Genomic DNA, 27,758 nt, shown 5'->3' on the forward strand with positions numbered 1-27,758 from the left:
TGTGAATAGACTTCTGTCGTGAGTCAGCGCTCGTAGCGTGTTCCTGGCAATTTTTGCGCTGTTATCCTCAAGGATTAGTTTCATGTTTGATGTTGAATACCGTGAGCTTCTTGATATCCGCCACTGTAGATTAAAAAAAAAAGCCTCTTCAAAAACTAACCATCTTGCCTGACTTCAAATTACAGTCAGAGAAGCATTTGCGCACAGAAATGCTTCTACAGCGCTAGCTGTAGAGGAAAGGTGTCTAGGTTTCGCGTTGCCTCCTTCTGCACCTTGACATCCGGTATTACGTGACCAGCACCGAAGCGCGGATGGCGAGAGAATGAATAGGACGAGAGTGTGTTAATAGGACACACATACACACTACCAACCACACCCACCCACACACGAACGCGCGCCGCACACAAACACACACACTGCTGGTCCTCGGCCATGGATGCATAAGCCGGGCCTGTAATCTTCTCCGCTGTGTTCTTCATGTAATGTGTGCGGAGATTTAGACTGTTATCTAATGTGCTGCCTAGATTTCAACGTGGAGAGGAGTGTCCTGCTCGCTTTCCCCAAGAAGCCAGGAGCGCCGTACAGCTCACCTCAAGACACTATTTACCCACGCTCACTAGTCTTACTAAAATGAGGCTTGCCGCCACCTCCTTGTAAAATTCTTTCGAGGCTGTGATGTGGAATACAGATCGTGACCGCAGAAGTTGATTTCTATTATTTGATAATGGGTGTGTGGCGACGTAGATCTGCCATTTTACAGATTTGTGCATTACATCCTCGAGCTTAATTTACGTTTAAGTGGCGCTGCTGTGAAGGGATTGCCAGAGCAACGATCAGAATGCTAATACTGCCAGCAGCTTCTCTCAACTCACGCTGTTCATACGCAGACGGACTTTTCCTTCCTGTAGCCATGTAGTTTATATGCTTGCGCGTCGTCGTCGCTGTAACGGCAGAGCTATAGCAGAACGAAGAGTACGACGAAGGCTGAAAGTTCGGTGAAAGCGAAGGGAGGTCGAAAATGAAAAGGTGAAGGAGAGGGAAGCGTTAGAAAAGATAGGCAGAAGGTGGAAAGGTGGAAGGAGGATAAAAGGTAAGGCGGAAAGAGGATAAAATTTATATGGCGTAGCAGGCGACTAAGGACTCCCAAAACGTGTTTACAGGGAGCAATCATTATAACCACGTGCACCGCAGCCACCTGCGTAAAAGTGACTGTGGTGGATTCCTTAGAATGCATATACCACCGCAACCTCTTAGTTTCAGGTCTGTCTGCCTGTCTGTCTGTCTGTTGTTGCCGGGAAGAAAGAAAAGGAAAGTGCACAGGCACAGAGTTGAAAGATGGGATAGAAAGACAGGATAGTACAGACGCGCTAAAAACAAGGCTGATCCCGGAGGTAGTGCAACACCGGGCCAACCGGTGGCGGGAGCGAAGCATCCTTCAAACTCTCCGCCACATTTGCAAAAAGAAGTCCATTGGACCCGTAACAGATACTCTACGGGGTCCGGACATTCGCTATATTCAGTTTCAGGTGGTAAAAATTGGAGGGTTCTTCAAAAAGGCGCACTGCTTCGTACAAATGTGGCGATTCCTTGCGCAAAAATTGTGGGCCCTTAATTGTATCACTGATACGGGGATGATTATATTCGAATCAGCGTAAGATCTGTCATAAGACTTTTAGTCTCAACTTGAGTCAGCCATGAATCGGCAGTCGAATCGTCAACCGACCCATAGAGGTAGGCGTCTATCGAGACTGTTTGTGGAGTCCATGCCGTTTACCACGGGATCGGGCACGTGTTAGGTTGCGACCACGCGCCTCGTGGCCTGGTCAAAACGATGACGCGTCCTTTGTGACCTCAATGCTCCTCCTTGAAGCAATGAGACAATCACGTTGCAACGCTTTTTATAAAAGGGCGGAAAACGCCGGAGAGATTGGCCTAAGCGGGCAGAACTGCACCGCGCAACTCTACACCACTCAGCAGCTTTCGTTCAGTGGGGTAGTTTTGTGCGACAAGGCGGCAATGATTCGTATTGTACTCGTAAGGGTAGCTGCCTCAATGCGTATATCGGAAAATCAAGCTGCGCTCAAATTTTGCATCACGGAATATCGTAATCATCAGCCGGAGTATTTTGTCTCAGTATCTCGCATTTTCTTCGTCTGTCAGCAAAACCCAAAATAACACGTGAATGGTAATGGTAGTACATATCTTTTAAATCATAAGCCCTGAAAAAAATATATTTTTGAACCTACAGTTCAAAGTAAACTGTAAATATATAAGACAGACAAAAAAGCTAATTTCACCCCCCGAGGTCAGTCTACAAGCAAGAAGGTTACTTTTACGACAGGGAAAATTATATACGCGCACTTCGCGCACCTTGTTCCACTGGTTCAGTTTCAAGAGCAGTTTTTCTCGAGGCTAAAATGTTTTCTTTCTTCTTTGTGGGGAGGAAAATGGGAAATCAACGAGCCCGCGTACACAAAGTCAACCAGTGAAAAGCCTTCCTGCAGTTTCCAATCTAGTCAACCCAATGTTTACTCCAAAAAGGCTGTCTGGCTTACTTTCCAGTTAGCGACACCGTAAGTAACAAGAAGGTGGCAGTAAAACGTTTATTCGATCCGCCGCGAAGCTACGGCCTGCAGCGGAACGGTGCCTTCACCGACTCGGGGGTCGATGCGAAAGGGAGCGTAGCCTACTCGGAGCCGCGCTCCCCACACTCAGTGGAGCGTAACACTACACAGATCGGAAGAAGTGGTACCGCCGCTTCACACCCGGAAGGATAAAAAAAAATAAAAGCAGAAAACACAGAGACAATCCCTGCAACATCGCAGGACGTGGCTCGAGACGCGCCTGGCAAGCTAATATTACTTCGACTCGGAAGAGGATGGTGATATTGAGAGAGAGTGAGTAGGAGAGAGGAGGCCACTGCAGGAGAAACGAAGTGAATGGAGTTTTTTCTTTCATTCCTTTTATCTTTCGAGGCACTTGTTGTTACAGAGCTTTTTTGGAACACAGCTGGGGTTTCCTTACCCGCTGCTTGCACCCGTTTCTCCTTTCTCCAACATGGGCCGTTTGGATCGGGGCTTCTCCGGTTTCAGTATCGGCCGGGCTCGGGCTTCCGCGCGGCTGCTCGAGCGTGTAGCGTAGCGGCCGGTGGCGGCAAGGCGAGGAGGGTGCCGTGGCTTTCCGTGCTGGTGGGCGCGGCTGCCCGATCGTTGCAGCGTGGCGTGCGCGCCGTCGAATCGACAGCGAGCCTGTAGAACTGCCCAGCACAACTCGCCGCCGAGACACGACAGACAGTTAGGGGGCGCCTGTGTTCGGCTTTTATTGGAAACCACGAGAGAGTGTGTACGGGCTGTCTTGTTGTCACTTTTGAATAAATGTTTGATACTCTCAGTGAGAGAATTACTCTTATCCGTAAGCCTGAATGTGAGCAGGTGCGTGGAAATCGCATGAGTTTACGTATGCGTGCATTTTGAAGCTGAATAGGAGCAAATGCGTGCGAGGTGGTCCATCTTATACGTATTACATAGTTACAAGTATAGGGCAGCCAAGGAACAGAGGGTGAACTTTGAAGTCAAGTAGGTGACATGCTTCCATGCATAGAAGTGACAGCGGAAAGGAACCGAACATTGGATCCTAATAGAGTTTGGGTTGTCTGTCACGTCAGAAAGCCTACATCGGTCATGTGACTTAGTATTATCGACAAACGTTTCGTTCTCCAAGTACGCATGAGGATATATGTACTTTGTACCTTGAGGGTATCACAAATAAATAAATAAATAAATAAATAAATAAATAAATAAATAAAAACGTAAAGAACGACCACTTCGCAAAGTACGAAGCTTTGCGCCACAGGTGGATCCGATCCTATATGAATGACTACTGAGCATAGGATGCAAGCTAACCGAAGAAATTAGTTCTGGGTGCCCGATGAGCATGAGCTAAGCCACCGGAAGAAAAATAAGCGCAACGCACTGTGCGCGTGAGTAGGGAAGACCCCTCCGAAAAAATACTAGGTGGTAGCTTGGGACGTGAGAAGAAGCAAAGTGGAAGTATGCGACGTACAAATGGGAACAGAGAAATAGAAGGTGTCTTCATACATTGCCTAAGGAAGCGCGTGATCTACGTCCAACTAGCTGTCTTAGGCGACAGCGCAAATTTTGCTTCAAACAGCAGATACGTAGCCTAAATGTACGAGCTCCACGAAAGAACCAAAGAACGACCAAAAAAGAATACGAAGATGACCTTTTGTGCGTGAAATTTACTTCACAAGTACAGATGTTTTGGGATTCTCGTGCATACTGATGTTTGGTATGCATGTTACTCCAAGATATTCATGAAATTCACACAGATCGTTCCAACTAGCTTTCAGGCAAGTGGAGCAGATTCTTGCTTATTTAAGCCGACCTCGAATTCACAAGTAGTCGGACGAATTATTTCACTGCTAATTTGCCATAGACAATATTACCGCAGTCAATTTGCAGGTGATAGAGAAATGCGCAGAATATAGCCAACCTTCATCTATAGCTTTCATAGAATACGGGAGAGCATTTAACTAATCGGAAACCTCAGCAATCTTCTAGACATCACGAAATCAGAGCGTAGAAAAGCTTTGTGTAAAAATACTGCAGGATGTCTGTAACTGCTGCGCACCCACCATTACCGTTCGTAAAGGCAGCAGTAGTATTCAAATAAAGGAGGGCGTCAGGCAGTGAGACACAATCTCGCCCTTGCTATTCGCCGTCTCTGAACAGGAGGTATTCAGAAGGTTGGATTTGGAACACTTGGCGATAAAATTTAATGAAAAATACCTTACTTATCTGCGATTCCCTCAGCGCATGAATGCCAACGCGTGGTCAATTACTTACGCCGGCAAAGAACTGTGAATCTCGACATTAATATCCAGAAACTAAAGTTTAACACTGTCGGAAGGGAACAGCAGTTTACAATTGGTAGCGAGATGCTGGAAGCAGTAAGGAAATACGTCTACTTTTTGCAGGTAGTGACCACAGGTTCGGACCACAGGGGTAAAATGACTGGAAGAATAACAACGGGGGGAGTGCATTTGGCAGTTACTCCGAGATCGTGAATGGCTGTTTACCAATATCCTTCAAGAGGAACCTCTGTCGTACCAGTACTCACCTATGTGGCCGAGACGGCGAGGCTGACGAAAAGGATTCAACTTGAGTTGAGAAAAACGCAGCGAGGTTTGAAAAAGAAAATGATACGAATAATGTCAATATACAGGAAGAGAACAAGGCTGGTCAAGGAACAAGCGCAAGTTAATGACATCCCATTCGAAATCAAGAAGAAGAAATTAACTTAGACAGGGTATGTACTGCGAGAACAAGATGCTTCATATTCCTTGAGGGTAACAGACTGGATTCCATGAGAATGCAAGGTTAGGAGAGGACGGCAGAAAATCAAGTGGCCGGATGATTTTAACAAGTTACCGAGGGTAATGTGGCCGCGGATGATACAGGACAGGTTTAATTGAAAATATGTGGGAGAGGTCTTTCTCCTGCAGTCGACATAGTCAGGCTGTTGATGGCGATGACAGTGATGAGGATGACTATTGCAGCGAGGGAGACCCCACAATGTCGCCTTGTCGAAAGTCACACAAATCACTCGACCTCGCAGTTCGGGACCACGGTGCTTCCACCAATGAAGCCACCTGTCTAAAAGCGGGAATATGTGCTCGATGGAGCTTGTAGCACTGCTGGTGTGGCTTAGGGACCGCGCATTTTCGGGAAGTAAGAAATAACTATGGTGGTAGTGGAAGTAATTGGGAAGAAATGCTAAGCGCAATTTATGCAGATTACCTCCTTTTTGGTGCTGTCCGTAACTTGCTCGAAGCCGGTAATTTTTCCGCTTAGTGCATTCTTATCAATTACACCCAGTTCAAACTTCTGTTGGGATGAAGTGCAAGTTTATATTTTCAGTTTATTCACAAATTCATTGCTTGCATGCGAGTAAGACACCTGTGACTGGCTTTGCAGGCTGAAATATTTTTTTACGAAATAGCGGCTGTAGCGCCAGTTTTTACGCTGGAAAAACGGCATCACTGCGCATTTTCTATTTATCCTAACTCCTCTATCCTATATAATCTAAACTTTCTATTTACCCTAAAATCTCTGTTGACAGACAAGAAACCTTTTCTATATCAGATCAGGCCTGTTTCAATTTTATCATGAGCGCTGAAAATAACTGTCGCTGATAACGATGATTTCATAGAGCCATTGCCTCTAACATACTAAAGAAGAGAATCTAACGATCCGGCTCGGCGGTGGAAGCAATTTCCTGTTCCGGTACGGCTTCTGCGACTCTATCGCCTCATAGCCGCCGCGGGGTGCTGTTTTTATTTTCAATTTTTTTTGTGGCTTTCTTCGTAGTTGTCTTTGCACTCCCTTGTTTCAGGCGAAATGAGGAGACATATGAGCTAGAACAACGCGTCGTTAACTTTGGTTCCTGCGTTTTAGGCTCGTTCATCAGAAAGAATCCCCAGAGTACGGACAACAAATAATTCACCGGTCAAGCGGCTTCCGTTCTGAGCCCCAGGAAACTTCTCTCCGCCAGCGCATCCGGTCTGATGAACGCGGAGCGCTTGCGCTTTCTATCGCTGCACCAATTCACCATTACTCACGGAGCTCAGAACAAAAGCTAGGTATATAAGCGCGAAACATAAAGAAAAGTGCATTATTTTGATGCTTCGCTTGATGGAGATGTGGAATTGTGGGCCAAAGATCTGCTTTTACCAGTGCAATGAATACTGCGCCATTCTGATTCTTCGAAGCGCCGCTTTTAGCTGCGGTTAATGCTATGAGTCCAGTAAAGACACCTCGATTTACTTTTTACCCTTTTCATGCACCGTTGTGGTGTCCGTTGTTTTAAGAGAGAACGCAATGGGCAACCTTTCTTCGCTTTGTGTGCCCTGCATTCGTGGCCTTAATCAGAGCTACAAGGTAGTTCACGTTACGCATGAGGAGTGAGAAAGATAACCAGCAGGTACGTTTTCTGTTGGCGAACGCTCAGCGACCCAGTAGCATAATTTTTTACTTCTACCAAGTGCATAGGCGAACTTTTCTTGTAGTGCAGTTACAAAACTATTATCGAGCCACCTTATAGAGCGTCAACTCATTTTAGCTCGTTCCTCACTTTTGTGTCGTTGTCGTTGTCAGCGCAGGTGCCAGCGGCGCCCCGCGCAGCTCAAATTATAAGAAAAGGCGATAAAGACTAAGCGCCATCCCTGCTTCTTCGTCATTGCTGGTCGTTCGCGATTTGAGTCACCTGCTTAATCTAACCGCACTCTTTCATAGCTCTTGCCCGATCTTCCTTAGCTTCTCCGTGTGCTTATACTGACTTCAACATCAGGAAACCACTCATTCAAATAAAATGATTTCAGTGTCTTAGTTCCTCTTAACTCCTTCCTCAGTTCCAGCGCCGTTGGCGTCAACTTGTCCGCAGCACTGATACTAGCGTCGCGACAACAAGCTGCGCGCCTCGAACCATCCGTCGTATTTGTGTTTAGAAGGGAGCGCGCTGGGGTGGCTCACTCGGCGAATCTGGCAGCGCGCGAGGATGCTGCTGCGGCTGGCTGCGATGTATATATAACAAGAAAGCAGGCAAGACTCTACGAAAGAATCGTGGTGCATCACAGGGGAGCCTAGTAGTTTATGCCAGAATACAATACAATGTTTTTCCTCTCACACCTCAGCTAACGCTAGAACATTTCAGTTACTGACTCGTTTCGTCCTGTGAGTCTTTCCTGCGGCTCAGAGACTGCAGGCATTGGCAGTTGCGAGGCGGCCCACTCAGGGCGCACGTGTTACGACAGGATGTCTTGTTTAACAGGACGTGCCTTTCAGAGAAGCAAAAGCACAGGTTTTTCAGCGTTTTCTCTTCAATGATAGGTTCCAGAGTTTAACATAGGAAAATTTCGAAGAGCCTGCTCACGATGGAAGACAGCAAAGCCGAGCTGCTAGCATTGGATGGCGCTGCAACCTGCTTCATTAGCTAATGGGCTCATCAGAAAGGCCCATTTCAGCAAACATACGACAATAAATAAAAACATAAAAAGAGAAAATTATCTTCCAGTTCATCTGAAACGTATCAAAATGCCTTATAGAGTGCAAAGTTATGGTGGTACAGTGCATGTGTTTTGTTTTTTTGAAAAAAATCTGAACAGTAAGTTTTTCTGCATTTAAAGTTCTTTTAAATGTTTTCTGAGTCTTTATTTTGCTTTCTGAACCAAAGATAAAACTAATGAAAGTTATTGTTGGCGCCTTTTACGTCTGAAAAAGCAGTTGCGTTGAAAATACTCAAGAATAGAAGATATCACATGTACCGATTTACAACATAAATGTTGTTTCTTTCTGGGGCATAAAACGTCCCTGCGTAAATGAGTTTTTTTATTGCGTGTTAGGTTTTATGACTATTTGCCATGACATATTTTGAATCACTTAAGGCGAAGTGAAAACTTGATATTCGTACAACAAAGTGCTACGGTTTCCAAATCCCGAGACTTCATTAGATGCAGCTGAAAAAGAGGTGATAAAATGTAGGCAAATATTAAACAATCAAATCATTTTACGTCGTTTTACAGAACACTGTGCTTGTGTTCACCGTGGAACATTTAGTATAAGTTCTTTATTCATGCCTTAACGTGATCTCACAAGCGCTCAATAAGATACTGCTGTAAAGAAATACTGCGACTAAACCCCGACAAGGGAGTATCAGTCAAGGGTAAATAAAGACTTCGCCAAGAGACGTATCTGCCATCAACTGTTGCAACCATTATCATTAATTCGTCAATTTCTCTCACGTGCGATAAACTTCATATGTGTGCAGTCATAGGCATGCTACTGCTTGGTTATGCAAACTCACTACGTGCAACTAATACTTCCCACGCGCCCCTAAATGTGCAAACGTAAGCAACAATATGGGCATAATGTTTATCTTCATGACAGTGTCCTGATACAAATCAGAATCTATGATTTCTTTATCCGCCGTAAGTTGTTCTTTAACACACCATAAAATTCCCTCTGATGCTGGTTTTAGAGTTTAACTGAGACTGTTGGGATTTAGTTAAGACGAGTACAGGTGAGAACCAAGATTAGGAGCACGTGCCTGGTCGTTGACAGAACAGCTTCCTGAAGAACGCTTTAGAAGTTATCATATTAGGTAATGCACACTTTACAAAAGAAGTGCCATTTTCAGATTTTTTCCTTTCTCTTGCATTACGCCTGCACATAAGAATCGGTGAAAAGTTTGCATGTTCCTATTATGTGTTCAAAAGACCCAGTAGCACAACTACTGCACCTCATACTGAACAAGAAAAAATAATCAGTATTTTGCCGCTTCTGAAAAAGAAAATGCGTATCATACTGAGTTACAAACGAATGTTGACTGTTGGTGTAATCCTAGGAGAATTATAAAAACATTTTTTTGCAGTCGAAATGAAGGGCTACTCAATTTAATAATTATTTCACTTAGATTCATGTTTCGTGTACATGCCTACTTGCCTCAACTTTCCATCCTGAATCCACTCTACTGTATTCCTCTACTTAGGGCCCATTAGTTTAAAAACTATTTTCTCCTCTTCCGCCTCTTCAGTACAATATATCTCTTTTTTTGCACCATAAATTTGCTGAAGTAAAATTACACCTTGTGTGCCTTTTCCTCACAAGTAGTTACGTGGACGCTTTATAACTTGTCTTAAATAGCAACCCGTCATAAAACAGCGTTGTTGTTGAAGAACGCTTTCAAGTAAGGCCGGCGATGTTTGATGTTAGGGTGGTGGCCAAGCCTTAAAAAGTTCAAAGCTTGTAAGCTCTAAGCCTTACTCTCGCATACCTTTTTTCTATCTTTTCTTTTTCACCTTGTACTTCAGCCGATGAATCCAAAACGCGAACAGACGCTGCAGAATTGCGCACAATGTTATTAAACGCCAGCGAGTAGCGGCACAGGCCAAAACAGGAAAAGCGTACCAAAAACATCGGCACCATGCACCTTATGAAACCCTTCGGGAAGTTTTCGCTGGCTGGATAATCAATGGCCGGCCTCTGTCCACGAGAAGAAAGGCAATTACGCCGCATACCGCTTTTACCCTATCGCAAGCACCGAGAACGAGGGCAGAGGTGCAGGAAGAGGGGAACAAAAGATAGACAGCGAAAGTAAAAGCGAGAAAGACAGAAGGCAGGACAGCACAAGGGAGGCTCACCGGCCGATTAATGAGGCACTATTGATCTGAATAGCTCGGCTATAATGAATGTCTCAAACAATACGTTCTACCAGACGGTGGCGACAGACACCCGCGATTAAAAAAGGGCAAGCAGGATAAAAAAAAATGCAAGAAATAAAATGTAGACGTCTTCAGGCTGTCAAGAACAGGCTGAAAAGAAGGCCAAGTTTCGTACCCGCAACGAGTCAATAGAACGGGTTAGATAACAGAATTAATCCTGACGATGGTCCATCGAAATTAAAGGATGCTTAAGAAAAGTTTGCTGCTTTTCAAGATAAATGTATTGACTATTAAATAGGCGAGCATCTTTAGTGTTTTGACGCTGTCTGTGACGCATGCTTTGGTATCCGTAATATGTATTCTTTGCACTCGACAAACAAATTCTCTCTTGGATGTTTGAAAGAGTTTTCGGTTTCCACTGAATTAACTGCACCCTTCAAAAAAGTATCTGCCCAAAATTTGGAGGTTTTGTAAATTTCCCGTGACCTAAAAGGAACAACGGCCGATGTCAATGTGTATAAGGCTGCTGTAAATTATTTATTTAGGTTCACATTTTTCCGCTTTTGCTTTCGTTATCATCTTAAAACATCCATAAACGACACGTGCAGTCTAAGAGCATGTCATTCCCGCCTAGGAATGTACATCTCCTTTCCTAAAGCATGCACTTGGAGGTGATGGGGCACAGATAACATTTTGGTTCGGGATCTTGATCACAATGCATGCGTTGGGAGTGCTCGCGGACCTTAGCTATTGCAGACAGATGGAATTTGTTCATTTTTTTTAATTGAAATAATTTGACTCCGCTTTTGCTTTTGTGTACTTGCACCGCTTTGGCATTATTTTGGTTCCAGTTTTGGCTCGGACTGCCGAGAACAGCAGCTGTTCTTTTAACTCTGCTTGTGATCTGACCTGTTGTCATTTGTTGCAAATATTCTCGTTTTCCGCTGTCATTCATTGTGTTAACTTGAACATTTGAATCTGATTTTTATTCCACATCTCTTGCACTGCTGTAGCTGCTGCTTCCAGCGTCGCTCGTTCTTGACTGTTTTCCTGTTTTCATTTGGTCTCTCTTTCTGTTTTTTTTTGTCGGCGTTGGGGGCATATATGTTGATGTGCCATTAGATGAAAGTGCAGGACGTTGTTCAGTATCAGTCATTTTTGTCTCTACTGTTGTGTATTCTTTACTCTGGGTTAGTTTTAACGCGTTAAAGATAACGCGCCCGCGTCGCAGAAGAGTCGGCGTCGTCTTGGGCGGCACTGACCGTCAGCGAAAAAACCACTAAAATCGCCAGAGAAGCAAAATACGTGGCTCGCCTAGGTGGCCCACGTGCAGGGCAGGTAGACCAACAAGGCCAAGTTACTCTGTGGCGTCATAGCAACCTGGTGACCGAATTGAGAGCTATTTGACCACCATGGCAAGTGACAGTTCAATTAATGACTGGTCGCTATAAGTTGCGCGGTAAAAGCAACCTGGATCACACCAGCCGCACCTTTGGAAGCAGCTACCATCGCAGGGCAGTGGCGCATCGCTTACCGCTTCACCACTGCGCTCGCCAGGAGACGCATGAGGGCTCCCAGCGAACTATGAATGCAAAATGGAGAATGACCAATTCTGCATATGCGTTCATTAACCCATAAACGCTATTGCAGCATACTCTTAAGGTAGAGCCTCAAGTGTCCCCTCCAGTTTTCGTCACCTTGGTCACAGCTGACCGAGAAATGCTGCTCATTGCTCGCAACAAATTTGTTGTTAGGTAATGTGCCTGACCTGTCTGCTGTTTCTGATCTTACTCTATTTTGAAAGCTGCCCCCCCCCCCCCCCCCAGTACACGACGCGACTGAACACACAGGGTCTGGAGTTACCAGACATGGCGCTCACGATGTGCGCCACAAAGCTGAGAGCTGAACTTCATTGCACGCCAAATCGAACTTTGCTTTGAAAGGGATCAAACTGCAGAGATGGTTGCAATCATAAGCAACATTTGACTGGTGAGGCTATTCGCCTAGCTTGTACACACTGAAACCCAACAAAACGTTTATGAGGGCATGATAAAGAGAGAAGAATTATGACTTTTTCATTCGCCTTTTTTTATCTAGTTGCCCCCAACTTTGTGCAATTTTAGCGCTTGCCTTTCCTGCCCCCAGAAGTATCGGTTAGGCACGAACAGATAACCCCTTCGTTGTGGAAAGAAAAAAGGAAAACAGATATTAACTGTGCTCAGTTCTCATTTAACTTCAGCTGCGGTTTATCGCGTCAATTTATAATTGCAGCGGGTCATGTGACTCCAGAAAGGCCATCGTTATAAAATGTTTGCTGTTTTTTGTATGTATTAATGCTTTAAGGTGGCTTTGTCACAAGCTCGACGTGAAAACTCAGAGCACCCTTTACAGGGTGCGACGGCGTTGGTTTCGACCACAACTTTGATAAAAACTTTAGAAAGAAAAACGCACATGTGTTGTGTTTTAACTGCCATTTGCTTAAGCTATGTTAATCTCCTAGTGAAGCATTCTTTGCAGACCGGTCATCAGGCCTACTTAGGCAAATGCCGTAGAGATGTTCAAGAACAGCTCTGACAAATCCATTACCATTTTCCTCGACAAATCGACATCACCTTCTCATTTTCCCTTTAGCCTTATTCGTGGACCAGAGAAGTGGGCTAAACCCACATTGTTCTGATAATTTGCTGCCTTTCTTCGCGTTTATGTACCGCTCCTTTCTCTGCTTCAGAAAAAATGTAATGTTATCAGCTATAAAAAATATTTTTTCGTGGGTAGACTTCTGATAATGACGTATCGCCCAAAGTGTGGACGAAATTTTGTTTGAAGAAAAATTGCCATCCACCAGAGTGCGCCGTGAAAATAAATATACAGAGGTGTCTCAGAATCCTTAGCAACGGGAAAAAAATCTCATTCGGGTGCTGGGCCTACACAACGAATCACCACCACACTGCGGCAAGGGCTTTACGTACTAGACTAACGAGCACCGCGCGCAGACGGAAGAACAAGGCTGGATTCACTGACTCTTCTAAGCGAGAACGGCGTTAGTATAATGATTTAATATAGTCCACTAAAGCGGAGGAGGAGGAGGAGGAGGAGGAGGAGGAGGAGGAGGAGGAGGAGGAGGAGGAGGAGGAGGAGGAGAGAGACTTTAATGAAACAGGAGAGGTCTGCCTGGTTCTCGGCCTGGCATGCTACTCCAGCTAAAGCAGAGAGGAATTCATTGGCTAACGACATATAACAGGCCTCGCAACTAGATAAATAAAAGAAAAACGACAGAACTTTTCTAATTATTCGTAGCTAGTGTAGAAGGCGGCTGTCGCTCCTCTTCTGCGCTTGCCGCCGTTTAACTACTTAAATGCTCCACAGAGGCATCAGTAACAACAAAAATAGAAGCATTTCTTAAATCTTAAATCGCTTGAAAAAGTTTGTGTAAGTTTTGAATTATGTTCGCTCCCTCATTTACAATAGAAGTACTTTTATAACAGGAAATAGCACAACTAGACTGTACGCTTCGGCAAAAAAAATTCTTCCTGTGTTTCATGCGTGTCTTTTTCTGCAATATCTCACTACTCTTCTTCCTATCAGGTAGGATTTCTATTTTATTAGGGCGGGTAGTATGTTTTTACCTTCCCAGAGTACTGTGCAACTTTTATCGCTCCACCACGTCGCTGACAGTAAAAAAATTTGTTATGACGATCTCCAAAAACATATATATTGAGTGCTTTTCCATACTCTCCAGCCGCCATTTCTAAAAAGGCGTTGCCAGTATAACACAAAAAATAGAGCCAAGTATGGGCTGAAAGGACGAAAAAAGCGCTGTCAGCGATTCCGCTTTACGCCGGAGCTACGAAGCCTAGCTTTAAAAGCGCACTATTGGGACCATGGCAACCGTAATATTGCTTGAACCTTTTGAGTAGTGCTCATATTGTTCTGAATGCGGGTGAACCATGAGCAAAAGGCAATGGAAGCTTTGGCAAAAATGTCTCGTCCCACCTTTATTACCTGCCTTGAATTGAGTGGATGAATTAGATCATGCCCTATGGATATCTAAACAAACCTTTATGTTTCCGTCCGGTGAAACCGGATATCTGCTGAAACGCAGATTGTGTTTGATGTCTCAAGCGTTCGATGAGTGCTGCGTGCAGATTCGCTTCCTCTAACAACAGGACTCGCATGTCTGCCGTTCATAACCGCACTGCAACTACGTCAGGAAGCAAGAGAGGCCCCCTTATCAACCTTCTTCACTTGACAACTCACAAAGCTCCTGCTGGCGCCGATGGACGTTGTCAGTCACTAGCGCCTATCTCAAGCATTATTACAAGCGCCCCGCCGTACAATGCTATCCTCGTTCAATTATTAGCACTTCCGTGCTCCCTGATGATCACTGTTGGCTCATAGAAATATATTTGCCTGAATTCTTCTCTGCCCTAGGTTACATGTACTGACTTTGTTACCGGGTTTATTTATTTTTTTTAGTATAGTGCAGAAATGTAGTAAGGATACCAATACTGCAAAGTAGAAGAAAACAAAAAATAGGGTGCTTAGTTAGAGTGCACAGTCAAATATGCAGAGCTCAGCTGTTCACTTTTCGCTTCGTCGCTAAGATGAAAATAATAGCTTCGTTTCCGGCGGGATGATAATTAGACTCAAAAAGTTATCGCCTCAGAAAATTTACTTTAAGAAAAACATACCAATAGTGCTATTGCGCTAGGCAGTCAAAGTCTACAGAGCTATAATTTTAGTGCATATAGCGCATTGTTCGTGCAATCTTCACAAAATCAAAAGAACGTTTGGAATAACACGTGTCTATACAAACGACTTATTCAAGGAGGGAGTAGTGATTTCTTTAAAACTTATTCTGCAGAATAGTTAGTGCAAACAACTATGGCCTCTCACAGCCCCTAATTACGCTTCTATTAAAAATTTGTATGAGTGCGATCATTCTTCGCCTATGATTAGCCTACTCATTAAACTGGTTGATACTGTTCTGATGTGCACAGCAGGTCTCGATAGCTGATGCGAACTATATTTTGGCGTGTTATTTAGGCATTATTATATTTTATTGACCCAGAAACAATTCATTTGCCATATACTGGTAGCATTCCCGCCAGGGGCGACTTTTGGGGCTTGTTTCTCAGCTTGTGCCATTTGTAATTTGCTCGTCTACATGCCTGTAAGCGATCGCTCACTCCTCTTCTTGATCCACTGCGGCAATGATGTAGGCGCTGCTCGTCTAGGGGCGTTCACTCCCCCATATTTACATCGGCCGCGTAGCAGTAATATTACCCTCTGCTATGGCTTAGCGGCTACACTTCTCAGCAGCTGAGCAGTACCTCACGGGTTTGATTCCGATTACACGCACCGCGTTAAATACACCGTGTTGAAGACATGCACCTCTTGCAAGAAATTTCCGCCTCTCACAAAGATATGTGGTGCTGTAGAAAAAAAAGCTGATGTTACCTAAACCGGTGCCAAGACTAAGATTTTGGTCGTGCTTCTGAGCTGTTTGTGATTTATCGATTCCTCTGCTACCGTGGCTTAGACAACTAGGATCGATTAGCGTGCGAGGGGGGGCCAGTAAGGAGCTGGTTACGTTCCTCCTTAGGCTGACCAGTCGTAATTTCTTGTACTGATTTAAAAACCGCTGCCTTCTAGCATAATGCTAGCATAATGTGATGTACTTGTTTTTTGTTGCGGCGATAAAACGAAAAAAAAAACTAGGGGAGCATAATTTATGATTGAAAATTTGTCATTGGATATTGTATATATTTATCAATTCCAGCAATGGCTTCCCGTTTCCGCTTCAGCAGTACCGGAATACTGGGAAAGAAATCCTAAACCGGCATGGAGAGTTCTTAACAGAAAAACGTGCCGAGCCTTGGAGTGTTCCTCTCTCGAGTATTCTAAGATTAGGTTCAGCGCTCTTTTTACTCATGAAGAAAACGAATGCGGCAGCTCCAGTGGTGGCAACAGTTCATCAGTCAAATAGTAAAACCCTGACTACCGTTGAGATGATGGTAGTCAAGGTAGCCTCCAGCCAGGAGTCGTGGCCAGCAAGTATGACCTTTATATATCTTCGCGGGAGTCTTCGTGACACAACATTTTTATAGCGCTCGATTTCAGCCCTCATTTCAGTAACGACGCCTGCCCTGAGGCGAGGAAGCCGACTCTATTGCTGGCAGTTGAAATTACGAGCACTCTCTGCCGGCAGAGCGGTGCAGGAGCGGATAAAGCTTGTTCTCATTTTCATTTTTATTTTTATGTATTTGTTCTCTTCAAACAGATAAAGAAACTATAACGTTATCTCCCCAGCAGAAACAGATGGAGCCTCAGGGTAGCCGCCATAGTGCGAGCACCCTGGCAACGGAAGCTTGTGGGTCAGTGTGACATAAAAATTCAAGATATGGTTTCTGTAGTTTCGCATCATAATAGCTGTATTAATCGTCGTTCACGCTCAAATTCCAGCTGTCGCTGCCCCCGCACAGTGAGGCCATTGTAAGAGAACAGGAAAAAAAAGGGTTAATTTACCAACTTAGTGAAGTATGACGAAGTGAGATTTTTATAGCAGCTTCATATGACAGAAGATTCTGACTGTGTTTCTGCAGCATATCCGGAGTTCTACTTTTTCAATGGGTGAATACGAAATTTTTTCCGGCCACAAATGTGGCTCAGTGGTATTACGTGGCCACCTAAAAACTTAAGACTTCGTGTGCTGTTTGCGTGTACATAAAGCAGTCTTTGTTGTTCAACTTTGGAGCAAAGATTGCATGCTTTATCGCACTGAACTTCTTGCGCGAATCCAATGATGTAACTCAAAATCCAAAAGTCGCTTCCCTGGAATTGGTCTCTCGGGATGTACTAGTGGCAAGGAAGATGTACCACCTTTTGAAGCGTTCGTATAACATTGTTGTGTTGCATTTTCTTGTCCAGAAAGCTCTCAACAAGTAGGCCACATTTATCCGAGTCATAGGCAACTATTTCTGCAACTTTATTTGGTAATTTTATAACGATTTTCAGTGTAACCGAAATTATGGAGGCTACTAAACAGCATTTTATACGCGTTTATGATTGTATAAGTAATCGCTTAATTTTTCACTTAATCTTTCCACATTATTGAATATAAAATATGAATGAACAAGAGGGGATCTTTATGAAAACATTCTCTTATGAAAACCAAATGTCACCACCAGCTCCCCATGAAAATATAAGCAATGGGAGCAAACTATCAACAAGAGTCATGCGTCCAAATTTATCACATATGAGAGCAGGGGTTTTCCGGGTGTCCAGCCTGTCAGCAGCTATTTGGAAACGCTCGAGGGAGCCAAGTGCAATTACACATTATATGAAAAGCCCCGCGGACCGGAGCGCGTTCTGGTGTTGCAAAGTGGTTTCTCCTTCGCATTAATGGAGAACACAGGATAGTTCCCACTTGGTCGGCGCTGGCGGTTTTGCTCCGTTTTCCGTCAGCTGCAAGGGGTTAATGACACGCAAGAGAAGCGGTTCCAGCAGAATTAACTACTTGTTAAGTACGGGTTTGCGAACTCCAACGTTCGACACCGTGAGACCTTTGGCTTCAACTTTTCCTGCAAGCGCGCTTAGTTCACTTTGCCAGAGAGCTGCCCACCAAATTTTTATCTGTCAGTTTTGAACGCTCCCTCCAATCAGGGCACTTATTTTTATGGACGCATGGTGTCTTTGTAACAACAAAACAAAACGGCTGATGTCTAAGGAGGAGGTGAAATAAGCTGTTTGGTTATCTGTAAATTAGTCCTGTTTACAGGCTATTATTACCCTTGTTTCTCCCGTATATGAAAACAACTAAAATATTGAACAACACTCTTTCGGTGTCTTTCTGTACAGACCGATGTACGCAGTGTGGTTGAAACCACATTTTGTTTGTGCCCATGGTTCTGTCAAGAGTTCGAAACACACCTCAGAAATTTTTGTTATCACATACCACCTGCGACGTTAGTAAGTAGGAATGATGTTTTTCGTTTGTGCCATCAGAGCGTCATTGGCAAAGTTGAAAAGAAGAAATTGCAAACTGATTTTTCGCGAATTATTGCCCGTGAGCATTTCTTTTTCGTTCAGTTCACTAATGTTCCTGCAAAAACATCCCAAAACAAAATAAGCTAACTTGTAGCCGAATGTCTAAGTCCACTTATTGGAGCGTCTATAAGCTGCCGTCGCCTCTTTTAGGATCATAGCGCGTCTGAAGCATGAACCTCTTTTATTTCTCATTCGTTAAAGAAAAAACTTGCTCAGCCCACCCCATGAATGTCAAACCGTATAATTTTAAGCTGCCCCTGATACATCCTTATGGGAAGCAAATGAAGTGCATAGTAATCCCTGGGGATTTGTGCGCGCACATTCTTACCTTTATGGGCGTCTGGAAGCCCGCACTTTGAAACGCTACAAGAGCATCACAAAATGCTACAGAAAAGAAAACGCGACCCACGTTCACAGCGGCGTCGATTGTCTTCGCACCGGTCCTCTATTCAAGCAAACCTTGTTAGGCAGCGAAGCCATTGCTTTTGAGAAACTTCCACCCTGGTCCCGAATTCGAAGAAAACGCGTTTGGGGCGGCTCTCACACGGGCAGTTGCTATGCGTGCGTGCTCTCACAAGCAGGTGAGCCTGAATAGATGCACCGCCACCGAATGGCAGCACAGCACATTGCTGAAACGCTCCTCCCGCACGCTTCAGGATGCCTCCGAACGTTAGACCCCGACGAGAGGGGAGAGCCTAAGAAGGGCGAAAAGGGAAAGAAGCCGGGATGGCGTCTTGTGCTCTCTCGGCACGTTCGTTTTTGTATTACTTTCGTGCGCGAGTGAAAGTCGAGGTGGGCAAAAGCAAGGAGGCAACAAAACTAGGAGAGAAAAACAGGCCCAGGGAGTCGGTGGGGATCACTCAAAGAGAAAGGCGTGACAAGACGAGAAGCAAAGTATCGGGCGCGAGAAAAGGCTTCGGGAAGCGAAAGACAAATTTGAGTAGCCACGCGCCACACAGGACAGCAGCAACAAACGCATCCCCGTCTCGCACCAGCGCTGCCGCCTGTCAGGACAGCCGAATCACCCAAAGAGCCGTCTGAGAAAGTAGGCGAGAGAGAAGAGAAAAGAAAAAAAAACGTGGGCGAACGCCTTCCCACGCTACGTGATCAGGAACACGGAGCAGCGTTCCTCTCTTTTTCGTTCCCCTGCCTTCCTCATCCACTGAGCATCCTGGCAATCGAGAAAGGGAGTCCCCACTCTGTCACAGGCGCCTTTCACTCCTCCTCCTCTTCTCTACACGTGCGTCTAGATTTCGGTGTTTTCACGTCGGTTTGGGCCCTGAAGAAAATTTTTCTTCTCCAAAGCCGAGCGCCATCGCTAGAGTTTGTTTTTTCTACACAATCGATTGCATCTTTTTGCCGTAGTACGTGCTTTTCGTGATCACCGTCAGGTCTACCTTTATATTTGCTTTGGTTTTCTCAGTTCTCTCACAACTGCGAGCTCATTGTGCTCTCTCGCGACGCGCATTTTGATATCCCTTACACGGCTGCTTGGTCACGTAATGTTTTCGTAGATGTGCCCGTACCTGTGCGCTCGTAAGCGGACTTCTTTTCATACGCAGAACTCAAAATATGCAGTTTAAAGGCCACCGATGTATTGTACTCTATGCCTGACCACAGTACCATTCGGAACACGTTGACTTCGACATCAATCAAGTTGGCTATAGTTACATATGCTATAGTTTTGCAAGAGCTTAATAAGTTAAAACGGATGCTTGGGCGAGTTGGTAGTAATTTTAACAGAACAGCGCGCACTTTGAGAGGGGACTGTACGAGGGAGACACGACACAGACGAGCGCTGCCTTGCAAGTGATGTTTATTGCTTGGAACGAGGTTTATATACAGTTCCAACAGAAAGAAGAAAACAAACAACCATTCATAGATACAAGTGCATTCATACATGCCGCCGTGAACAAAGCAGATAACTAAGATCACCCCCCCACCCCCCCCCCCCCCCCCCCCCGCTAAAAATGCTAGTTCTTTGGAACCAATCGACAAAGAGGGGCTGCTCACGCTGACGTCTTTTGACCAGGCGATGTGCGCTGCTTCACTTATTTCACGTGTTAGTTTGTTACTGTGCTTGTTTAAAAAAGATAGCAGACAGAGCACGTGTCAGAGTCATTTTTTGGGCTCCGGATAAGCTTTGGAAGATGTACAAAATGATTAATACCGATTTCAATCCTAGAGAGTGCGATATCAAACATGAAAATCAATTCTTCTTCTGTGAAGAAAGTGTAGTTTATGCCATTCTCTTGTAATGTGGCAAGCTTTATGTGGGTCAGACGGGGAGATGCCTCAGTGAACGCTTGAAGGAGCACAATAACAATGTGCCTAATACTGTAAAAGGGCATCTCGGCGTCCACTGCAGAGACTGTGGCAGCAAAACTTGCCACCTTGACTTCACTCGCACACAAGTTTTAAGCAAGCACAGTAACCAACTAACACGTGAAATAATGGAAGCAGAGCACATCGCGTGGTCAAAAGACGCCTGCGTCAGCAGCCCCTCTTTATCCATTGGTTCCAAAGAACCGGCTTTTTAGCGGGGGGGGGGGGGGGGGGGGAATGATGATCTCAGTTATCTCCTATTTCAGTGCAGCATATATGAATGACTTGAATCTGAATGGTTGTTTGTTTTCTTCTTTTTGTTGGAACCGTACATATGACTCGTTCCAAGCAATAAACATCAGTTGCAAGTAAGCGCTCGTCTGTGTCCTGTCTCCCTCGTTGTCCCTGTCAAAGTACGCGGTGTTCTCTTTAAAACGCTTAATAAGGACTCACTAAGGGTTAGAAAGGCATTTGCCCAGATGTTGTGCTATGCTGTGTTTTCAACACCGAGCTTAGTTTGCTGCGTAGTAAGAATACAGCCATGCGGCTAAGCAGGAGGTGCTCGCGTGAATATATTCTCCGTTTGTGGTCGAAATTTTTTCAGGAGCAAAATTCAGGAGACAAATTTCGCGTGCATCGCAACATTATGCATGCGCTTTCGAGAAGCATGCAGGCAAAGCAACGTCTCCAGTGCACGTAACACGTCGAAATATCCAAATCTTGCTGGTTCACAGTGTCGAGGATAACCGCGTTTTCCAAGTTATAAAAACTCATCTGGATAATACTTACGGTAGGCTACACTCCGCTCAAAAATTAAGTAGCCTAACAGTAGTAGTTATTAAGTTAACAAATCAGTATTAGTTAACCAGCCTACTGTTAGCACATTTTACCTGTATTTTGATGCCTACACCGCTGACAATGCTATATAAAAAAAGCGCTCTTCTAAGTTAGAAAGTCTTTTTTAAAATTTAATTTGAATGAAGTCTTAGCTGAAACACCCTGTATATATATCTTTTCACTTGGACTATACCATGTATCCCTTTTTACCCCATCTATTTTTACCTGGCCCTTGTTCATGTCTCTTTTCTTTCTCCCCAATCTTTTGTTGTGACTCTACTTGTCCTGTGAGCGTTCTAATTTTTTGCAGTCCTGTTTTGCACTAATTTGTTTTGCGTTTCATGATTTATTTTTACACATACACTTTGCGCAGTTTCGATACGCTCTCCTGGCACCAGTCTGTTCGCGTGACCCTGCCCCTGGCCACCTGGTCACCTTCATTTCCATACCACATATGGTTCATCACCAGTTTTCGCTAACGGCCTTCTTTCCTCCCTGACATGCGGGTACGAAATCGTTACGTGTGCTCCAAGTTTTTTTTTTATTCCAAGTGGCTTTTACTCTATATTTTCTGCTTTAGCCAGCTTCAAGCCCTAGCTCTTTAGTATCTGATATTTAATCTCACGAAAACTTCGTTACGTACGGGCTGCTTCCACTTATATTTTGTATTTTCTTTTCTTCTCGAAGGGGTTTCCAAAAGGGTACCGAAATCTTCCTGATGAAAAAATGCTTTACTGCTCTTCATACCCAAAGGTTCTTAACAGCTGTTGTTTGCTGGTGTGCCTAGTCGCGACGTAAAGCGGTGTTTCAAGTTTTTCGCGTCGCTAGCCTCGGCTCTGCTACTTATTTCTGCCCCAGAGGGGGGAAACTAATTATAAATCCGTGGCGCGTGTCAGGCGCAGAGAGCGCTTTAATCTCCGCTACCAAACGTGCATCCTGTAAGCACTGGTCTCGTTCGAAGGGGTAGTATTGACCGCGATGTTTACATGCATTCCGCGTATCGCGCTGATCGAAGCCTAAACAGCGCTTTCGTGCTTGGCCGCACAAAGTTATGCAGCAGAGAATCCCACTGCCCTCTGTTTTTTTTGTATTGCTTATCCATTCGTAAAATTGCGTGACCTGCGTGCGTTCCAGTTATTCGTTTAGGTTCCTGCCTCATTAGGCGCTTTCCTGTGATCCTGGGAATCGTTGAAATCACGAAGGCTATCAAAAAGCAGTAAGGCTTAGTGCTCCGGGATTGCAAAGGATTGCAGGTCATAGTAAAGATTTTTAGTTGTTATGTTTCTTGCTAGAATAGTGTTTTTTTTTTAGCGCTAACAACTAAACTGGCTTCTGGTGTGCGTCAGAGCAAAGTAGACCTTGAGTTAGATTGTGCCGCTTGAGTCCAGGACCATACAGTACTTCCATATGCTCACGTGTGTATGACGAGCGAAAGATTTGAAGACGCAAACAGGCCACACGCGAAACCGGCGGTGCATAACTGCGCCTCAAATACAGAAATTGCCGGTTTAGGATACCAAGAGCACAAGTTTTAGTCACCGAACTGGAAAGCTCCGCTTTTGGCGCAGTTTTATTTATATATGTCATGGAGCGACAGACGGAAAAAGTCTGCTTCTCTGGGCATGTGAAAAAAGAATAAGGATCAAATAAAGGGCACAGCACGAGCTCTATTCATTACGTAGATCAATAGCGTTTGTGCTGCGATTGCACAGTTTGGTTCAAGAGTCTAATGGCACCTTCGGCTGGCTGATTACTTTCTTCCTCTGGCTCAGAGCCGAATCCGCCTAGAAGGACGCGCCATCAACCAAAATATGCGGGGCACTCTGGAAATGGTCACGTGACGGAAAGAAAACATCGAAGCCTTTCGTTTGACACGACCGGTTGAAACGTGCGGTGCATTTTGCTTATTTGGCACCGTACGTTTCCTTCGAAGGATATCCATTTTACACCTTCAGAGTTTTCGCTGCCGATCAGCACCGGAGCATCACTTTAGCTTGGCCATCGTAGCATAATAAGTTGTGCCACTGCCACTGCGAGCCAAAAAAACAACACTTTCGTGGCGCGCACACGGATACTGTGGCACAAAAATGGAGACGTGAAGACGTACCAAGAACGCATGCTCAAAAATTCTGCTGAATGGTGCCTTGCACTAAGCCTTTTTCATACTGTGTAAACGCTTCTGCTTAACTCAAAGATTCGTTGATTGTTGAGGATGCGCATTTAATCCCCGCGAGGGAAGGTGTTGCGTGCGAGCGGACTGCCTCATCGCCAACACACGTATCTCGTTACCACAGTCGTGGAGAGAGCTTCGCTTCAAGACGTGCGCAGTGGTTGCCGTGCAGGCTGTTCATCGCTTCCACGAGGAGCACGCCAGACAGTGATCGCCGCCATTACTAAGCGCTGCGAAAAAACGTTCCGAGATTCCGGCACTAACTGATTAACCTCGTAAGCGCAAAGGCTGGGCAGGACTCGATGGGAAGAGAAAAAAAAAGCCACTTCACAGCCCGCAACAGATTGACTGCCCCGTCCAATATCTGCGCCATGCCGACGCACCGCTGGGATCGGTAGGAAGTACTCACGTGACTCTCAGCGCCCACCACTCTGAGATGAAAGTCGGAAAATCTCTAGCACGGCAAGAAGCGAGCGCCCGGAAAGAACCAGCTGAATGGGGTCAGAGCTGCTTACGTCGACGAGCCGAATGTGCGGTCGCACCTCAAAGCTCTCCAAAGCGATCTCAAAGCACGAAGCGGGGATACCATAAGCGACCGCTTTCTCAGAGTAGCTTTTTTGGGGGCCAAAATATGACACTAATTTTGCCTAACAAGCCGTAGCAGATTCTGAAAGAGCAGGGAATAAAAAGATCACTCAAAGGCTGCACAGCGCCGGATGATTGGCATGTTATTCACACCAAGAGCTCGGTGTCATAATGTAGCCCTTATAGTCAATCATTTCTTTGGAATATCTTAACCACTACGCCTACAACGTGAGCTCCCAGGATATTGATGGCTACAAAAGGAGTGTCTGATGGTCTGTTGTGAAGTCCTGATCGAATATTAATCGTAAAATAGGATTTTCACAAGCTTGAAGACACCAAAAACTAAGAAGCCACCAAACGAGCTTTATTAGGCGTGAATATGTACAAACCCAACTTTGCAGCTGATAAAGAAAAAGATTGCGCAAGCAAAATGTTCCACGGCAAGAAACAGTTAAGATACACGTCAGGAAGTGTTGCACGAGGCAGCATCTGTAGGGATGTACTGCACAAGTCAGTCGTTCTTACAAGAAAGGTACACTGGTCGTAAGAAGATATCACTCACAGCCCATTCACTCACCGAGAGCCCCCCAACGTTCCGCAAAGGTATGTCCTTATCGCGCATACCTTGATATTGTACATCTGAAAAGGACATACAATATCAAGAACTTAGCATTTTCTTCTAGTGGTCCTCGGAATACCTGAGGAACTCTAGATCACACAAAGTGATGCAGAGGTCCGTAACGTTGCAAGTCAGAGGGTATCGAACACTGTATTTTAAGCTTCGTGGAACATGTTAACTCGTTATCTAGCTAGAAATTTTATGATTTGGCATTCTATATATTCGAAGAGTCCGGCCTTAAGGACGTTACTTCAGTTTCGCACTCTAGGAATAGACGTAACTTACATGCAGGACATATATTCACAGGCCTCTTTCTTGGCGCCCGGAAATACGAGGCATTGGTGTTGTCTAATTTGCACATGGCATACTTACAGCAAGAAATTTGAAGATGCGATATACTCTGCAAGACTTTGTAATTAAGCATCCTTGACGTCTGCAGTGCTCCAGTTAGCTTGTACACAACTGAGATATCAGTGTTGTGCAAGAGACCACTGGGGTGGAAAGAAAAAACGAATCTATGAGCGTACTCTTTCATTTGCACTGCCATTCACCTAACCTGGGAAAATATTGAGCCGAGTATCAGTGACGTGCGGATAAAATGCAGTTTTTGCTCGTACACTATCTAAGTTTACGCTGCAAAGGAAGAAGAGAGGTTAGTACTTTCGAAGAACTGTATACGAGGCGTTACACGAGCATTTCACGCGTAACCTGCTAATCAATCAGTAAGGGCTTCTACCACGCAGTAACCACTTCCGCCAAATATTTGCGAGAATTATCGCTTGGACGTACACAAACACACACTCACACTCACATGAAAACATACGGGCAAACAAAATGCCAGCAAGAAAGCACACTTCATATGGACGACAATTTCTCCGGATAGTGGACGTCCGCCTGCAGTTCTTAAAACGGGGTCGGTGCCACCACTGCGCGACCTTAGCTGCAGTTGCTGTCAAACGGCGAAGTTGCCAGGAAGCGTCTTCCTAAGGCACATGTCAAGCAATCCTTGCATTCACTCCCACACAAACGTTTCTTTGCGTCTTTTCAGTTGCTTGTGCACAAGTCACCGGCTGCGCTGTATTAAGCATCACCGCCAGACCATAAACTCTGCTTCATTTCTTACAAGCTCATCTTCATTTCAGCGCTTGCCCCCGTGTTAGTCCTTCACACAAAGTAAACTTAAAGGGGATGACTAAGAATTCTGCACTTAAATCTCTCTCTTTACATTATGTTTGCCGACGGGTACGCAGCACAAATCACATAGCAGGGGCGCCACAATATCTTATATATATTTTTTACTTTCTGTCTTTATCAACAGTGCTTCTTTGTTTTGTTTGAGCAATAAAATTTTGCGCTTCTTCATAAGACGTGTTCACGGTTGATACATTACCTATACTACAGCCTGATAAACATTTTGCTTTCATTTTTACCTTACAGCAAAAATCACCAAACAAGAACATGCCTGAATTACGAAGTATGTGACAGATTGTAAGTTAGTAATAACTCCTTCATTAATTTTTCACCTTAAATGGAATGCGCGTGCTTACGGGCACATGCTTCGATTAAGAAAAACAGCTAAAATGAACGTTTTTACCGACATACTGTCTACAGTACTTTCACTTTCACCACTGCTGCATCATGCGCTCTTGTTATGAAAAGTAAAAAAAGGAAGTCATTAGCAAGCTATATGCCGTATATACGAATGAGCCTAGCTTCCTAAATTAATAAAAATACTTAAAAGAATCTCGAAGTAAAAAGTAATATGTTGTTGAGGTCATGGCGGTATCATACAGCGGAGATGCCGGCGGTACGGTAATGAAGCAAATGCGCTTCAAGTTCTTGCATCATCACCATGAAAGAGTCCTTTCACTTTCCTTTTAAGCTTACTGCTTTTGTCATTGGCACTGTCGCACACTTCACAGGCGCAGCAAGCCGGATATTTTGTCAATGGCAAACAAGACGCATATTGAGTAGAGCCTTCCGCCGCTGTCACTTTGTGTCACGCACGGTTTTCTTAGTATCTTTTCCATGAATGAGCAGCAATGCTTCGCGCACGTCTCTAGCACGGACAGTTGCACGCACAAACTTTCAAACACGAATAATGCAAGCACAATTGATGTCAGTCCCGGTAGGAGAGCGCGTCCGTCGAATCCCATGAGATGTTTCAGGTGACCCAGAACAGATTATCCGTCTGGCAGATAATTCTCGCTGCACAAGTATGGTTGCAGGTATGGCGATGGATTATTAGCTGATTAATGCATTCATTTGGGTGCCGATTCGAATGCTGCCCTTCGACAGTCCACTGGTGTGGACATTCAAGCGGAAAGTCATTGGCACGGACTACGGCCAAGGGCAGAAACTGCCCATGATCAGATCACTCCTGCTTTTGTTGAACTCCCGATGCTTTTGAAGTAAGGACAAACTCCGAGACGAGAGAGGAAAGCCGCACCGCCAAGTTCAGTTGCCGGAATCCGGCAGACGTATCCAGGGACGCAGACGGCGCATAGAAAGCGTAGCGAGAGCTTAGCTTATCCAGGCGTACTGGGTGAGCCCCTCGGAGGTCCAGAATTTGCACTCGGTCTTCTTGTACGAGGCAGTCGGCACGACGTCCCATGTGGCGTTCGATGCCCTCAAAATGGCGATTGTCTTCGGGTAGCGCATCCAGTCTGCCACGGGAACTGAGCGGCCACCAGAGCGAACGAATCGCAGCGCCATCTCTCGTATCGCATCGCGGAGAGTCAGGTCCCGCTCTGCGTCGATTTCGCCGTCGCCACCGAGGAAGTGGTCCTGCTGGCCGAAAAACGCCACAAGCGTCCACGGATGTAGGCTGTAGGGGGCTTCGTGACCCAGAATCTTTACCTGCGCATTTGTAGAGGTGTGAAAAGGGAAATTAATAGGAATTATTGTTGAATCTGGGTGCTGTGTTGAAGAGAGTT

General features: G+C 45.0%; 1 protein-coding gene and 1 long non-coding RNA gene across 2 annotated transcripts in view; one reads left to right on the forward strand and one right to left on the reverse strand.

Moving 5' to 3' along the window:
- The window catches only part of LOC144128535 (uncharacterized), a 148,934-nt gene that overhangs the window by 111,701 nt on the left and 9,475 nt on the right, over positions 1 to 27,758 (forward strand). The gene's annotated exons all lie outside the window — the stretch shown is intronic.
- Positions 24,548 to 27,758, reverse strand: part of LOC144128534 (para-nitrobenzyl esterase-like) — a 47,482-nt gene continuing 44,271 nt past the window's right edge. Inside the window, exon 10 of the mRNA XM_077661987.1 lies at positions 24,548 to 27,681. Coding sequence (XP_077518113.1) covers positions 27,346 to 27,681 — 336 coding nt within the window. The 3' untranslated portion in view covers positions 24,548 to 27,345. The remainder of the gene's footprint in view (positions 27,682 to 27,758) is intronic.

This window comes from Amblyomma americanum, chromosome 4 (assembly GCF_052857255.1).
Source record: "Amblyomma americanum isolate KBUSLIRL-KWMA chromosome 4, ASM5285725v1, whole genome shotgun sequence".
NCBI lineage: Eukaryota > Metazoa > Arthropoda > Arachnida > Ixodida > Ixodidae > Amblyomma > Amblyomma americanum.